The sequence below is a fragment of the Eurytemora carolleeae genome, unplaced genomic scaffold (assembly GCF_000591075.1).
Source record: "Eurytemora carolleeae unplaced genomic scaffold, Eaff_2.0 scaffold1486, whole genome shotgun sequence".
NCBI lineage: Eukaryota > Metazoa > Arthropoda > Copepoda > Calanoida > Temoridae > Eurytemora > Eurytemora carolleeae.
In genome coordinates, this window is record NW_019397405.1 from 11944 (window position 1) to 29392 (window position 17449).

The window sequence follows — 17449 nt, forward strand, 5'->3', positions numbered from 1 at the left end:
TATCTATCTATCTATCTATCTATCTATCTATCTATCTAAATACAATCCTAATATTATAATTATTCACCTTGTCTTGAAGTTGGGATTGCCCCAATTCCACAGCAGATCCATGATTGGTCAACAATAGGGTTTCTCCTTTTCTACAGAAATAGGGTTTAATGCAGGTTTAAAGCCCAATTTGTTCAAGGCCACGGCATAGAACAAAAAATGCTAACTTTAATAGTTTGGGTGCTTGACCTGACATTTTACCGTCCTATACCCTTTACCTATGCACTAAAAAAATATATGCAAAAAAATCCTTCAAATTGCTGTTTCGTAAATTCAGAATTATAGTGTGCAAATGGTAAAGCCATTGAAAAGTAATTAAACTAACTTTATAGCGACGTTTTCAGAGCCTTTAATTAAAGCTAGTACATTTTTTGTTTGGCCTTTGAAATGAGTCACACCGAGAAAATAAAAAAAGTGTATTTTTAAAGTATACAGGGACTTAACAGAACCCAAGAAGGGGCATCAACCCCTCCCCCTTCCCCCCCGACGAAATAAGGATGAGGGGAGTTTTTCTATCCACATCCTCTACCCCCCCCTCATCCAATAGACGTGTACGGTAGGCTAAATGACGTAGTAAAAATAATTTCATGTTTTATGTATTTGAAGTTTAAATGAGATTTTTCACCCTGAGGCAATAAGTAACACATGATCTGGCTCTAAACCAAGATATTCTTATAAAACATAGATGGGACAATAGTTAGATATTCTGATATAACATAGATGGGACAATAGTTAGATATTCTGATATAACATAGATGGGACAATAGTTAGATATTCTGATATAACATAGATGGGACAATAGTTAGATATTCTGATATAACATAGATGGGACAATAGTTAGATATTCTGATATAACATAGATGGGACAATAGTTAGATATTCTGATATAACATAGATGGGACAATAGTTAGATATTCTGATATAACATAGATGGGACAATAGTTAGATATTCTGATATAACATAGATGGGACAATAGTTAGATATTCTGATATAACATAGATGGGACAATAGTTAGATATTCTGATATAACATAGATGGGACAATAGTTAGATATTCTGATATAACATAGATGGGACAATAGTTAGATATTCTGATATAACATAGATGGGACAATAGTTAGATATTCTGATATAACATAGATGGGACAATAGTTAGATATTCTGATATAACATAGATGGGACAATAGTTAGATATTCTGATATAACATAGATGGGACAATAGTTAGATATTCTGATATAACATAGATGGGACAATAGTTAGATATTCTGATATAACATAGATNCAGTGTGAGACATTCCTGTCAATCTGTTAACTGCAGTGTGAGACATTCCTGTCAATCTGTTAACTACAGTGTGAGACATTCCTGTCAATCTGTTAACTACAGTGTGAGACATTCACTCCACTCTTAGTCTGCAGTGTTCTACAGCATAAAGAGAATCACAGAATTTCATCATGTTGAAATTCTTTCATACCCTGTAACCAGTCAGAGCAATAGGAAACTTGAATATCCAGATTTTTAAAACAATGCCACCCCCCCCCCTCTCTCTGGCCGAGGGAGGGAAGGCAATTTTCCTCGCACAGCTAGCGAACCTCATTTTACCTAATCGTGGCACTGCGCTTTCCTATAGGGCTTTCGATCCTCCCCACAATGGAAGAACATTCCCAAAGACGCACGTTGCCGCAAATAGGTAAAATGAGGTTCGGAAGCTGGGCAGGGGAGGTTACCTTCCCTCCTTCCCTGGCCCTGGCATGGTTGAAAGCCTATAGCAGACAGTTCTCAAGATGCCGAGAAACCTCTCACATGTCTTATGGTTTCTTTGTTCATTTCTAGCATCAGTGCTTAGCCAGGGATTTAGGATTTCCAATCATATTTTACAACTTTCCATTTTTTTTTTAAATTCAACATTGTTAGATGTAATGACGGGCATTGAGGTCCGATCTTAGACCTTTAGGTTTATTGATGTTAAAATTGGTTTGCAAAAACTTGAGTTACTGATAAAATGGCAGAATTGTATTCTCGATAAATTTACTTTAATTACATTATGATATAATAATTTTGTTCTCTGATAAAGAAATTAACCAAAACGATTTTTCAAAACGGAAAACGAGCAACGATTTTTTTATCGCTTTGAAAAAAAAGTGTAAAATTTTTACATAATGTAATAAAAGGAAATTTGTCTACCATGCAGATTCTGAAATTATCTCTTAAAAGTCTAAAAATTGCGAGACATTCCTGTCAATCTGTTAACTACAGTGTGAGACATTCCTGTCAATCTGTTAACTACAGTGTGAGACATTCCTGTCAATCTGTTAACTGTGTTGATTCAAATGCTCTTAATTTTGAAATACTTTTGGTGCAACTAGAGATAGGCGTAATTTTTAATAACCAACAAATTTTTTTGTAATAAATATAATAAAACAATAAAAAATCTATATAATAAAACAAGACATTCGTTTATATATATATATCACCAATAGCTGGCCAAATGGCTAGACCGAATGGGCTGAAATTTTTTGTGGACACATTTTAGGCAAAAAAAATTCTATTTTTTTTTGGTTTTCGACATTATTTTTCTTTTTTCCTATGGGCAACGCTGGGCTCTTCAGCTAATGAACAAATAAAATGGACCATTCAGAGAAATTAAAAAAATAATCGATTTTTGAAAACAAAAGAATAAAAACTAAAACTAAAAATCTAAAATCTAAAATCATTTAAAAAGATTTTGAAAAAAAACTATGGTGTTCTTACTGACCAAAAGATTTTATGGAACAACATTTTTTAAAACAATATTACTATATTAAATGAACCATTTTTTCTAACTTCTTATAAAAAAGATACTTTTTTGTGCTAAACGAACGAATGTACTGAACAAATGATTTTACTGAACAATTGTTTAGTGAGAAAACATACAAAAAAGATGAAAATGAACATTAATTTTGAGCGAACAAAATCAATTTTTTTGAAAGAATGAAAAAAACATTACGAAGTTGGTTGTTCGCAAATGATAAACTAACAAAAGAAAAAAAAGTTGAACGTGCCCATCTTGTAGGAAGCCGAAACCCTATTTGATCAGTTTAAAAAAGAATTATTTTTGTGTTTTATAAGGCTTCTCATAAAAATAGGTTTATCATATATTCAAAAATTAAATGATCTTAAAGTTAGCTTTTGTTACATCTTGCAAAATGTGACTGTGCCTGATTTTATTAAAGTTTTTATTTTTATCCCATCTTTAAGCCCAGTATTTTCTGCCTGAGTCAAAAAAAAATTTGATAAAGATAATAAAAATTTAAAAACAAGTTAGATTACAATTTTACAAAGATATACTTAAGAGCATGACAACTTTTAAAAGCACTTAGTAAACTGTAACACTGAAACTTTTTTTAAAAAAAGTAGCAAAACTTAACATTCCTAAATTCCTTTACCTGAATTCCTTTATGTGTTCCCATTAGAAATATTATTTTGAAAACAAAAGTATTTTCATTTAAATACTTAATTTAAATCATAAGGCCCAGTGTTTCTTTTTGTTTTTATTTTCTAACAATCTTGCATACAATGATAACTTCCTTCAAAGCCTATTATTATAAATTATGTTTGAAAATGGTGGTAGGAATCTGGAGAATGCAGTTCAACTGAAACCTGCTACTCAGTCACTGCACCACAATGTGATGCTATTAAGGCTGATCTTCGAGCAGGAAAACTTACAATTCCACAGTTGAAAAGGTGCTCTGGAGGCCGAACTACAATATGCTGTGAGGATCCTGAAAAACAGAGCAAAGGATGTCCAGCCGGCAATACATGTATTCCTCTTCAACAATGTCCAATACTTCTTCAACAGGCTAGAGCTGGTCAAATAACAATCCCTCAGCTAAGAGAGCTAAGTTGCCCTGGACCCCGGAACAGTTTATGCTGTCCTGGATCGTCATCTACTCTCGTTGAACGCATAGAAACAGGTTCCCAATCTGATGTATCATCCCCTAGCTACCTTCCAAGCATTGAAACACAGGACTGTGGATTCAAAGCAGATTTAAGCAATATTATTGGAGGTGAAAAAACAAAACCAGGAGTGTATTCTTTCCCTGTTCTTCTTGGAAAATTTGATGGAAGGGAGATTTCTTACAAGTGTGGTGCTAGCTTGATTAATAGCTGGTATGTGTTGACAGCAGGGCATTGTTATAACGCTGATCCTTCCAAAACAATGGACAAAGCAAATGTCGGAGACTGGAAAGTAGATACAGATCCTGACTGTGTCGGACAAAGAGGAAGAGCGAAATGTCTTGAAAAAGCGCAGATTATAGACATTGAGAGATGGATTGTACATGAAATGTATGCATTTAATCAGAGAGAGGGAACACTCATTAATGACATTGCCCTCGTCAAACTGAAAACTCAAGTTAAAGGAATTAATGAGTATGTGGAACCCGTTTGTCTACCAACAAGATCAGCTTTGAAGATATTGGATACAACGGATTATGACAACAGTATTGAAGGAAGGGTTAACATATTTCCTAAGAATCATTTAAATAAACATAAGTTAGGTTAAAAAAGCAAAAAGAATGGTAAATTATAAATAATTGTAATGACTTAAATAGAACGCATTTTTCTTTTAAACTTTTGGAAAACAAATAACCTGAATTTAAGGAGTGCGAGCTCATGCAGTTGGTTGGGGGCGAAGTGTACCAAAAGAAGAATACTTCGGGCAAACAAAGAATCTGGCGATTAGAAACTCAGTGTCTACCAACGACCAGCTGTTTGTGGATTTACCAATCCTTACTCAAGCTGATTGCCAAAAATCATGGGCTAAAGTAACATATCCAAATCAGCTCTGTGCTGGAGGGGAGCAAGGAAAGGATTCTTGTAAGGGTGATTCAGGGGGTCCACTTGTAATCAATAGATTTGATAAGAGAAGAAAGATACTGCTGGATGATACTGACAACAGCAATTGGATTCTGATTGGTATAACTAGCTTTGGATCCAGTGATTGCGGTAACGGGTTCCCTGGGGTATACACAAGAGTTTCAGAGTACATAGATTGGATTAAACAAAAGATTGGAAATTGATTCAAATACATTACATACATATAGTATACAATTAATTATGTAAAAAACAAGTAAGTCAATAGAAGAGAAAAATTAAGCAATAACCAAATAGAAGTTTAACCGGCTTCGCTCAACTTTTAAAGGTCAAGCACAGCAATAGTATTTCTCTAAGTAACAATTTATAGATTTGTTTTAAATGAACCCTGTTAAGAAAACCATGTACGGATTTGGAACATGTCTATGCATGCAGTACAGTGTACACTTACAGCGCTTACAACTAGAGATTTTGGTATATTACAGCAAAGTTTTTTTTTCCTTCCTTTCACGTAAGCAGGCAATAATTGATTTTTAAATTAACAATCTATGCACAAATTTCAACTTTTATTTTTCCTCTAGTATTGCTGTTGTTTGCTTTTAACATGTACAAGGATTTAAAAGTCAAAAGGCATGTACTGGAAAGTTTCTGGAGTAATTTTAAAACCCTCCAAAAAAAAAATTATATATTTGTTTACCTCGTAATCTCCTGCACTTTTGATTCAGTTATGCTTATTCTTTCCAGTAGGGGGTTTAACACAGTATCTGTAATTAAACAGTTTGTGTTCATGTTTTCCTTCAAAATGTAGAATCATGGATTTGCGGATTTTTTGGGGCATTTAAAAACATGTTTAAACTAGCTTTGTTTTTTTTTGCCTGATTCACAACCGTACCCAGAAACCTTTATCTTATTGATAATGAGCAAGCTATTGTCGTTTTTCTAGGTTTAAGTTTATTTTTTCCTGATAATTTCTATAAGTTTTTCTGCATTAGAAAGTGCGAGTCGCTTTTGTGGAAGAAACCAGAATTGGAAATAATCAGTTTTTAAAATTAAAACATGGATATCTAATTCATACTTTATCAGACAAAGCCTTCATGTTCACTGTTCGTAAAAAAGTCCCAGTGTTGAACTAGTCAAAAACTTGGAACACTGTTTACTCAATGTCAGTAAATTGTGAATTTTTTTATAAATGGAAGTTTTATTTTCAAGTATTTGTAGTGAGTATAGAGTTTGTCTGATTAATGATGATTGATTGATGAATAAATGTTGATTATGTATGAGTGTGTCAATTTAGATGTATGTATAGAAGTGGTAAAACGGTGAAGTATAAAATTGGTAAAAAAAGTCGAGAAAAATTCTACTTAAAAGTCGAGAAAAAATCGTCTTTAAAGTCGGAAAAGTCGACTTAAACTCGAATAAAAAAGTTGACATAACTTGACTTTAAAAGTTGACTTTAACTCAACTTAGAAAGTCGACTTAAAAAAAACCGTCCAAAAGTCAGCTTCTGAAAGGACGGTGTACGAGTTAAAGTCAAAAATTAAAAAGTCAACTTTTTCTCGACTTTAAAAGTTGAGTTTTTGTTGAGTGGAAAAATCTCGTCCATTTTAGTGGCATAAAAACTCTTTCAAACGTGGTATAAAAACTCTTCCATAAAAGGTATACAATCTCAGCCGAAAGTCGAGTTCTGGTACGACTATTTACGAGTTAAACTCGACTTTAAAAGTCGAGTTTCAGTCGAGTTTTGTTCGTTTTGACTGAGATTTGTTATCCATGCAGAAGAATGAAGAATCATGCGTGATAACACTCTGAAGGGAAGGGGGGTGGGGAGGGGGGAATAAGAAACATTCTCATCAAGATATAGATAATAATTGTGTTTAAACTATTCACATAATCTGAAGGGGGGTAGGGTGGGGAGGGGGGAATAAGAAAAACATGGGATTTAGAGGGGGGGGGGGTCAAATTGACTCCACCCCCAGCATATCCTGGTTTTCAAGTACCCCAGCAGAGATAGGGTTAATGGGTAAAAAAAAGAGATGGAAACGTTTCTTAAAAATATTTATATTTTAATAGAAACGATACATATTGTATAATTACAAATAATGATATCAAAGATATTTTTACACTGAAGGCAGTATTTATTATAGCTTTTTTAATGACAATTTTTTGTTATGGGTAAAAGGGAGATTTTACAGTATTTTTATATGGGTGCCCTCCCCTCAGGGGGGAGCAAGCGTAGGAGGGGGTCGGCCCCCCCCCCTAGTACGCCCCTGGCTGTAACTCTTTCCAAATTTCAATGTGTGCTGTGAGCAATTAAGCGCTAAATCTAAATTTTTAGTTCAAAATCTTTAAAACTTTATATAGGATATAAAGATTGAAAAAGCCTTATATAGCTTCAAACTGTTATTTTTCTTAAGCCATCATATTAATGAAATTTGTAAACAAAATTGGACACCGAAGGGCTTTTTTCACTGTTAGATCAAATAATTCGAGTTTAAAATCTACAATCAGTCTGTAAAGATATAATAGAGATTATAACGTTTTAGATTGCGGCGAGAAAAAACATAGTTTTCCTCCAGATATTATTTGATGATTTTTGTTATAGTACTCCGCCATATAACATATAACAGGCTCTAAATTTGACATAACATTTGTAGGTGTTGAGCAAAAAATGCATTTTTAATGGAAACAACAATTAAAGATTTAAGGCGAAGAATTGGAAAAAACTCGGAAATAAGATAACTAATACAGATGTTGAGATGTATTAGACCAGCTCAAATGAAACCTTTATATACAGTAATAACCAGAAAACTGTAGAATAGGAAGACGACATTATAGCAATACTGAAGTGCATTTGATGTTGTTACTAAGCTCACTAATAAGTTATTAATTCACTTGTTAAGTAAAATGGTTCTGTTTACACTGCACAATTTCTCTGCTCATGTTAACTAAACTTATTAAATTAAATTTTTTTTACTGTATCTAGCTGAAAAAAGAGGTTTTTTACATTTACCAATAAGGTTTAATGTATAAACTAAATTAAATGTTGTCAGTTTGGCTAATAAAAACTATATGATCGCCTGAGGCTACTTGAACTGAAATTTGCGATTTTTTTTTTCTGCAAATTTCTGAACAAAGACAGTAAAAAGGGTAACAGAGCCCTTTTTCAATTTTCGGTTGTAAAGTACCCTTTTTAAAAGGTCGGATAAATGTTCACATTTTACTCCAAAACCATGGGAGCAACTCCAAAACCCCGAGGAGCAGCCATCCCTCCCTCTCTGATCAAGTATAAATGAGATATCCATGTGTTTAACTCTTTTAAACTGTTTATTTTCTTTGCGTTTTCTATGCAGAAGTAAGTTGCTCATTTCTTGCTTGTATGAAAAAATACAGAACTTTTTAGAATTAATCATTTTTTTAAGTCAGGCAACAGACGTTCCATTTACTGAAAGCGCCGATATAAGGATTCATCTCTAATTAGATAATGAGCTAGATAGAAAGATAAATGTTACCGCCATGCAATTTCTATTGGTTCAGAATAGACACCAAACACATGACTGAACCCTGATTGGATCAGGCGGCTGCGCTAATGGACTCGGCATACTAGAGTGATATATCTTCCACATTTTAATCAGATTAAGGTTTCTAGGGTACCATTGCTAGTCGGGCATTGCCATCTATGTATGGAGAGTCATTTTAAATTACGCTTACAGTCCCTTTATTGACTGCATTGCAATAATATAATAATATTTGCGAATTAAAAAGGACGGTGGGACCTAGTAAACTGTGTAGTAGGAAGACGACAGTTAGACTCAAGCTCTGATTTTAAATAGTCCATTGAAATGAAACACAGCAATTGTGTATAGTGGATGCAAACTCAATTCACTTAAAGGGAGTGTTTGCAAAAAATAAAAAGGGGTAAAGGCGAAAAATAATCGCTTTTGATGTCTACTTATCTTACTTTTATCTGTTGCGTCTATAAGGAGAAAATTGTTTAAAAAATACTTATATCGAAGAACGTAGCGTCCATACAGAAAGTTGTAATATACGACTCACATCGTAAAATAATAAAATTGATTTTAAACAAATCATTCAGATATCACAACCTAAAGTCATCGATTATTTTTCGAAGCATTTTTATATAGTTAATATTTCATACTATTTGTTATTTGTTTTATATACAATGCACTTAAAACGATTTTTTTCCGCTTGGTGTCTCTGCCACGTGTAATCATTCAAAGCATCGAGAGCTGAGATATCTGGCGGTCAACTATTTCGGCATTTTAAGTGAATTGCATAAAAAACGAATACAAATTATTAAATATATAATTGTAGACATAACAGATAGAAGTAAGATTAGTAGCTATCAAAAGTGCTTATTTTTCATCTTAAGCCTATACCCCCTTTCATTTTTTGCTGTACTGTTTAAATCACTTAAAAGTCATTTTCCCATTCCACAGTTGTATGGACCCCCCTGTATATACCTAGAGCTCCCACCGAAGATATGTTCTCTGTTACCAACAGTTTTGTTTTTACCTGAAAAAAGTTTTCTTTACTTTTAATAAAAATGCAACTCAACAGAGCTCATAGCATTATAGTAACATCTGTATACAGGGTGTCCCACGAAACATCTGTATACAGGGTGTCCCACGAAACATCTGTATACAGGGTGTCCCACGAAACATCTGTATACAGGGTGTCTCACGAAACATCTGTATACAGGGTGTCCAACGAAACATCTGTATGCAGGGTGTCCCACGAAACATCTGTATACAGGGTGTCCCAAGAAACATGACAATATAGAGAAACCGTTTGAATATAGTCTTTGATCTAAGGAATAAAATGTGGAATTCATTTATCAATCTACTTTTACAATTTGCATGTATGATTCTTGAAACATTAATCACAAAATGCCCTGGTCCATGCAGGCATTTCCAAAATGTAGTCTGCCTTTATTGTACTTTTAATATTACCAGAGATATTAAGAATTTTGATTAAATTTCAATTTATTAAATATAAAATTAAAATTGTCAAATTGAAAGCACAAAAAAAGGCAGACTACATTTTGGAAATGCCAGGACTTAAGGGACGATTTTGAGTTTATAAATTCGATGATTTTGCTTCTAAATTATTTGGAAAAATGAATGCCAAGTCGTCTCTCTACTGTCATGTTTCGTGGGACACCCTGTATATACATGTGGTTTGTCTGTATCCAATAAACGTAGAAACGGCTGAATTGATCGAGCCAATTTTTGGAAACTCTCATGACCCCAGGAAAAATTTACGGACTGTTAAAAGACAAAATTTTGCCTGAAAATTTTGGAAGTTTTATAAATCAATCAAAGTTTACAGAAATATCAGAAAAGTTTTGAGTTTTACAATCAGCTGATCGATCTCTAGACAGAGTTCACGCTGTACAGGAGTGTACTTACCAGTCTAATCAGCTGATCGATCTCTAGACAGAGTTCACACTGTACAGCAATGTACTTACCAGTCTAATCAGCTGATCGATCTCTAGACAGAGTTCACGCTGAGCAGAATACTTACCAGTCTAATCAGCTGATCGATCTCTAGACAGAGTTTACGCTGTACAGAAATGTACTTACCAGTCTAATCAGCTGATCGATCTCTAGACAGAGTTTACGCTGTACAGAAGTGTACTTACCAGTCTAGTCAGCTGATCGATCTCTAGACAGAGTTTACGCTGTACAGAAGTGTACTTACCAGTCTAATCAGCTGATCGATCTCTAGACAGAGTTCACGCTGTACAGCAGTCTACTTACCAGTCTAATCAGCTGATCGATCTCTATACAGAGTTAACGCTGTACAGCAGTGTACTTACCAGTCTAATCAGCTGATCGATCTCTAGACAGAGTTCACGCTGTACAGCAGTGTACTCGCAAAACCCAAGATTATCTTAAAAAACAGAAAAGTATTAATTTAAATAGCAATATTTTTATTTTTCAATTTATTAAGAATATTGAGCTAGTTTTAGTAAAATTATTAATTAAGATCAAAATGAAGATGATTATAAGATATTTAATCAAAATGAAAATCATGGTTTTAAACATTTTTTTTCTCTTAAACGTTGATGATTTTCAGAATTGAACTTGCTGGTTTTCCAAAACATTATTGTGCATTTCTATTAATTAAGTTTAATTTTTATCCAATAATCTTAAAGTCGTGAGTTTCAATTTTTTATCGATCATTTCGTTTTAAATAAACAATATATTTTTAAAGGAACTACTCGTTTTGAACTTTTAAAAACTGAAAAACGATCGTTTTGTAAACTTTAGTTTTCTTAAAAAATTGTTGTTTGTAAAAACGATCTTTTAAAAAAATTTCGATAATGAATCAGAAGAGTTTTATAACAATTAATGTCAATTTTTTTCAGGAAGATGAGCTTATGAATATTAAATGGTTTTTTTATCGAGAGAAATATTCTAAGAATTTTCCGACCAAAAATTTATTTAGTTTTTTTAAAGGTTATTAATGATCGTTAACGAAGGGTCGTCGTTAACGGTCTTTAAGAATTAAAAATTACCTACTTTTGTGAACGAAACGACAAACTTAAGAAACGATCTTTCAAAAACGACCGTTTCGTTTTTAGTATTTTCTTTGTCGTTTTTAAAACGAAACGATCGTTTAAAAAAAGTGAAAACTATCCATCCTTACCTGTAAACAGTGTCTTGTATTCAGCATACAATGTTTCAGCAGCTAGAATAAGTTGACTCTGAAGTTTAGCAAGCAACTCTACAAAATAAAAAGTTCACGTTGAATCTTTGATAATTTGTCTGTTTGAATTTATTAATTAGCTGATTTATTAAAAAATTTATTTTTGTATTTATAAATAGGTTCAGCTGACCTGTAAATTTTTTCATTTTATTTATAAATATTTATTTATATATGTCCTCCTCTTATTTATTTTTATAAGAATTGACTATTTGATTTCTATGGTTTATGGTTCTATGGTTGTAAATTAACATAGAAATAGAAGTTGTAAATTAACATAGAAATAGAAATTGTAAATTAACATAGAAATAGAAGTTGTAAATTGACATAGAAATAGAAGTTGTAAATTAACATAAAAATAGAAGTTGTAAATTAACATAGAAATAGAAGTTGTAAATTAACATAGAAATAGAAGTTGTAAATTAACATAGAAATAGAAGTTGTAAATTAACAGCTTTTCTTTGTTTACTTGTAAAATTGCAATTTGTAAAATGCTTCTTAGAATGAAATTTAAATAAAAAAATTCTCGGCAATCTGATTAGGTCTTTGCATGGACTCTGCAATCGACACTAAAGTTTTTAGCTCTGATTAATTTATTTTGTAGATTAATCACCTAGATCGGGCTGAAACTGTTGGTTTGTTTTTAGAGTACGTACTTCCTTAAAAACAGCTTCTAAAAATAAGATTTTTTAAAAATATTTTTTTTATTTTTTCCTAATTGAAAACTTTTGATAATATGATGCTTTGTCAGCTTAAGATTAGATTTTTTTTTTGCAAAATCTTTTTTAAAAATTAAGTTTGCTCATATTATACATTTTATACAGATTTGAAAATAATGATTGCACTTTACTAATTTTACAAAAAAAATATCTTTTAAATTCAGTTCAGAAAATTGTTAGAAAGTTGGGGGAATTTTAAATTTAAAAACAGGTTTATGAGTTTAAAAGCCTAATACCCCTTTTCATTTTTACCCATAAAGATCAAAAATTGTTAATAAATTCATCATTTATAATTGTTTAAAGCAAAATTCTATTAAACAATATAAAAGTTTACAATTTAATACTAATAATCTTTTCTTTGGATATCGCATTTTTATGATTGACAGGGTTTGCCAAAAAACAGGTTCAATACAGTAATTTTAGCACGAATATAGTTTAATTCATTTGCATTCATTAGTATGTATTTTCAGATTTTTACAGATTTTTACATCAATATATTTTTACAGATTTTATATAAAATATATATTTGCATAATTTTACCTAAATATATACTTGCAAATTTGTACATTAATATATATTTACAGATTATTACTTAAATATATTTTTACAGATTTTTACATCAATATATTTTTACAGATTTTAAATAAAATATATATTTGCACAATTTTTTCCTAAATATATACTTGCAAATTTGTACATTAATATACATTTACAGATTATTACTTACATATATTTTTACAGATTTTTTCATCAATATATTTTTACAGATTTTAAATAAAATATACATTTGCACAATTTTACTTAAATATTTACTTGCAAATTTGTACATTAATATATATTTACAGATTATTACTTACATATATTTTTACAGATTTTTACATCAATATATTTTTACAGATTTTAAATAAAATATATATTTGCACAATTTTTTCCTAAATATATACTTGCAAATTTGTACATTAATATATATTTACAGATTATTACTTACATATATTTTTACAGATTTTTACATCAATATATTTTTACAGATTTTATATAAAATATATATTTGCATAATTTTACCTAAATATATACTTGCAAATTTGTACATTAATATATATTTACAGATTATTACTTAAATATATTTTTACAGATTTTAAAATTAAATATATATTTGCAGAATTTTACCTAAATATTTATTTGCAGATTTTTCTTCAGATTCCAGATTCAGTTTCCAGTCATTAAGTTCCTGAACAAAAACGCTAATATTTGTTTTGCCACAGATTGCACGTTTATTGCGCTTCCTTCAATAAGAAAAATTCCGCTCACGATTAGGGTTGTTAATTGTTATAGAAACGATCGAAAAACTGTCGTTTTTCTTTTCGTTTTAATTTTTTCAAAAACGATGGTTTTGTTTTTAGAAAAAAAACTAACTATCGATATTTTTAACGAACCACTCGTTTTGAAAATTCAAAATACAAAAAAACTATCGTTTTTTAAAAATGTTTTAAAACAATTGTTTATAAAAAATTCACAATTTTTTTTCAGGTTATGAATGTTTACTGTAATGTTTTTTTATCAAGAAATGACCTGAATGTTTTCTAATTTCCGACCAAAAAATGCATTTTCTCTTAAAAAGGTTGTTTAAAACAAATCTTACAATGATCTTTTAACTAGACATTACAAATAAAACACCAATCATGTACAGTTGTACAATTCTATAGGGATGTTGTTTGTTCTTAAAGTTTTCATTTCAGTGGTTTTCTCACTGAACGATTGTTCAGTAAAATCGTTCATTAAGTTAAAAAACTATCGTTTTATAAAAAGTTTTTTTTTTTAAATCGTTTGTTTTGATCGTTTTTATCTAAAGGTAGTTTAAAAATTCGTTCTTTTATTGTTTGTTGATAACAAAATTTCGTTTTTTGAATTCTCTGAATGATCCAAGTTGTTCGTCCATCCTTTGTCACGAAAATTTCATTCATTCTCAAAATTCGTGTTCATGTACAAAACGATGCCAATCTCTGATTGTACTGTACTGGTGCTGTTTTGTACCTGTAAGGCTGCTTTGGCTGCTTGTACATGTCTGGGTGTTCCCTGCTTTCTTGTAGATTCCTGATAACTTGTACACATTGTTTCAATCTGGGATATATGTCCTGGGACATTATACAATATCTATCTATTCATTAAATTTTATTTAACGGTGGGATTAACTACGACTCCCCTGGGTTCTCAAGCTGGTTTATAGAAAAAGAAAGATATTGAATATTCCTAAAAGTTTAGAAAATAGATTGAGAACAGTTTCATACTCCTCAAGCTTCATCTGATTAAAATAAATAAAATAAGAATAACATAAAATATGATTATGAAAAGAATGAATGAACAACGCTAACCTAAAAATACTTATGAAGATCGAGAATGATTGAAATGTCCATGTTTTTAACTTTATAAATTGACATTTTTCAAGTGTGGGTTCTCTGAAAAAGTCACTTTTCGAGTTGCGCATTTCTTCTCAAGACACTATGAACGAAAATTCTCAGAATTAAATACTTTCTGAAATGAAGGGTCAGTTTAAATTACGTGGATAGTCCCTTGAAATGGTGTAAAATTAAGATATTCATGCAATTGTAGATGTAGATGAAAATCCCCGAAAAGGTTTTATAAAATCCGTAAATAAGTAGTCTTGAATTCTGGAACCAAACAGAAGAACTACTTAATTTCCTTTCATAGATCTGTTATTTATTATGTATTTCTATCTAGAAACAATTAATTGCAGATTAATACCAGTACTGATTGAACGTTAAATGTCGCCTTGTCACGAATTAGGGGGTTTTTCGTTCAAGATAACCCTGACGCAGAAGCCAAAAAGAGGAAAAGAGAGAGAGAGAAAGCATCACATAACTCCTTTGGGCTTCTGTCTCAAGGTTATTGTGAACGAAAAACCCCTAAATCTTAACAAGACGATATCTAGTGTTCTTTCTGTATTGTTAATTAATCTACAGTCATAACCAAAAAACTCCGAAATAGGAAGACGACATGGAAGTGTATTTGATGTTGTTATAAAGCAAATAATTTTACTAGACACTTATTAAATCGCAAATTAAGTGAAATGGGTCTGTTTACACTGAATAATTTTTGTTCCTTGTACTCATTGGACTATCTAACGTCATAATTTAAATTTAAAAGTCGTCTTCCTATTCCAGAGTTTTCTGGTAATCACTGTGCGTATGAGAGTTAAAAGCTAAAACATATTACCTGAACCTGAGTGTGAGAATGACCAAGCTCCTGGTGGAGTTTCTGACCATCACTTTGCTTATCTGAACTTGAGGAATCTAATCCACCCAGAAACTCTTCAATCTAAAACGCAATTAGGATTTTCGCTACAAGCACATGTATATAATTATAATATATATTTGTGAAAACTTTCTCAAACAAACAGCGTGATTGCCTAAAATTTAAAAAAGCCGTTTGCAAATTTAAGCTTTCAGGATAGCCTATAGGGAAATAAAAACAATTACAATCAAGGGGCACGGGAAGCCGTAGTAGATTTGAATTTCCGAGCCGTGTCAACCTTTCCGGTCCCAGTTTGTACTGTACCTAGCTCTATAGACATGACTAGCCGGTGCAACAAGGTTGACTCGGTCACTTTATGCTTCATATAGGTTGAATTTACTTTTACTAAAGGGGCAGATTTGCGTGGGGGGAACAGAAATGTTTTTAGTAATTGTCTTTTATGTTAGCCTTTAAAAAAAGTCCTCTTCTAACTTTCTTTGAAAATGTTTTTTTCTCCCATTCCTTAGATAATGTTGTCCGAGCGTCCTTAGATTTGTCTCTGACTCTCAAAAAAAATCTTTTTAATGGAAAATTGAGCCTTGGGCGTGTACCTGGTTGGACAATGCCTGGATTCGTTCAGGCAGTACTCTAGCTCTGACAAGCTTTAGCCTTCTCTCCTCCAAACCGACCTTAAAAAACACGATTTAGACTTGTTTCTACAGGCTAGGGGGAGGGGGCGTCAAACACCTCCCCCTCAACTTTAATACTTTGATAGCATCTCATTCAACTTTAATACTTTGATAGCATCTCATTCAACTTTAATACTTTGATAGAATCTCATAAAACTCTGATAGAATCATATGAAACTTTCGTAGGATCTGAAAAAACTTTGACAAACACGTAGAAAACTTTGATAAAATCGTAGGAAACTTTGATAGAATGTCATAAAACTTTGATAAAATCGTAGAAAACTTTGATAGAATCTGATAGAACTCTGATAGAATCTGATAGAACTCTGATAGAATCTGATAGAATTTGTACCTGAAGCAGAGAACTCTTTTGGAATTCCTGTTTAAAAATAGGATATATTTCAGCGTCCATTTCTCCCACTTTAGTCAAGCAAAATAATTACAATTAAGAAAATAATGTGTAAAAACTTGATTAAACCATTTTTTTGGCTTTATCAAAATATGCTAATTGTAATTTCTCATATATTTTAATTTTAATTTTGTGGAATTTTTCATTTTTTGGTTAAACCTGACTTTTGAACCCTGCATTTTTAATCATTATCCATGCATTTAAACTTGTATCCCCTGAATTTTAAATTATCATGAAATTTACAATTATTTTGCCTAGATTCAGAATACGCTCCACATCAGATCTGTTAAAATTAACATTCTGAACTGTTTAAATTTTTATAAGAATTTTAAAATCTTTTAAAAAAATGAGAAATCCATATTCTTGATCAAATTTTCAGAAAAAATAACTGCATTTTTTATTCCTAAGCCATTATCAAGTTTCAGTACTTTTTTATCTCAAAATAGAAAATAAAAAAATTACGAACTTTTGCGCTGATATGACATTTTTATTTTGAAAGTAGATAGGTTGCATTCGAAATGATTTAAAGTAATACTATTTTAATCTTTGTAAAAATTAATAAATGAAAATCTTTTAAAAAAATAAACTTTTGAAGATGATGAAATTGAATTTAAAATAACTTAATCGTTTGCACATAGAAACCTGGTACAAAGGTCAAAGAAAAAAGTGATTTTTACATGAAAATCAATAATTTTAGTAAAAATTTTATGCTTATCCCAAAAATCGGAACAAACTTTTTAAAAAGAAAATTAT

At 31.3% G+C, this 17449-nt stretch overlaps 2 protein-coding genes across 2 annotated transcripts in view; one reads left to right on the top strand and one right to left on the bottom strand.

The window, feature by feature from the left end:
• Positions 1–16975, bottom strand: part of LOC111714109 (reticulocyte-binding protein 2 homolog a) — a gene marked incomplete at its 3' end in the record, with an annotated part of 25147 nt that extends 8172 nt beyond the window's left edge. The window contains exons 1-13 of the mRNA XM_023489150.1: positions 16951–16975; positions 16640–16707; positions 16210–16287; positions 15581–15682; positions 14597–14648; positions 14381–14481; positions 13517–13577; positions 12244–12303; positions 11574–11651; positions 10741–10814; positions 9383–9434; positions 5599–5665; positions 68–140 (exon numbers count right to left, since the gene is read on the bottom strand). Coding sequence (XP_023344918.1) covers positions 68–140; positions 5599–5665; positions 9383–9434; positions 10741–10814; positions 11574–11651; positions 12244–12303; positions 13517–13577; positions 14381–14481; positions 14597–14648; positions 15581–15682; positions 16210–16287; positions 16640–16699 — 858 coding nt within the window. The remainder of the gene's footprint in view (positions 1–67; positions 141–5598; positions 5666–9382; positions 9435–10740; positions 10815–11573; positions 11652–12243; positions 12304–13516; positions 13578–14380; positions 14482–14596; positions 14649–15580; positions 15683–16209; positions 16288–16639; positions 16708–16950) is intronic.
• Positions 1798–5142, top strand: LOC111714110 (melanization protease 1). The gene is made up of 3 exons (XM_023489151.1): positions 1798–1897; positions 3658–4537; positions 4689–5142. Exons 1-3 carry the CDS (start codon positions 1832–1834, stop codon positions 5105–5107), a joined length of 1365 nt encoding a protein of 454 aa, XP_023344919.1. The 5' UTR covers positions 1798–1831; the 3' UTR covers positions 5108–5142.
• Positions 16976–17449: the final 474 nt, after the last annotated feature.

What these genes read in the sequence shown, in the direction of transcription:
- LOC111714110 (XM_023489151.1), top strand. Translation starts at nt 1,832, where the DNA reads ATGCCGAGAAACCTCTCACATGTCTTATGGTTTCTTTGTTCATTTCTA. An exon ending in TAGCATCAGTGCTTAGCCAG is followed by an intron (nt 1,898 to 3,657) that starts GGATTTAGGATT and finishes AAATGGTGGTAG; the next exon opens with GAATCTGGAGAATGCAGTTC. An exon ending in TTATGACAACAGTATTGAAG is followed by an intron (nt 4,538 to 4,688) that starts GAAGGGTTAACA and finishes CCTGAATTTAAG; the next exon opens with GAGTGCGAGCTCATGCAGTT.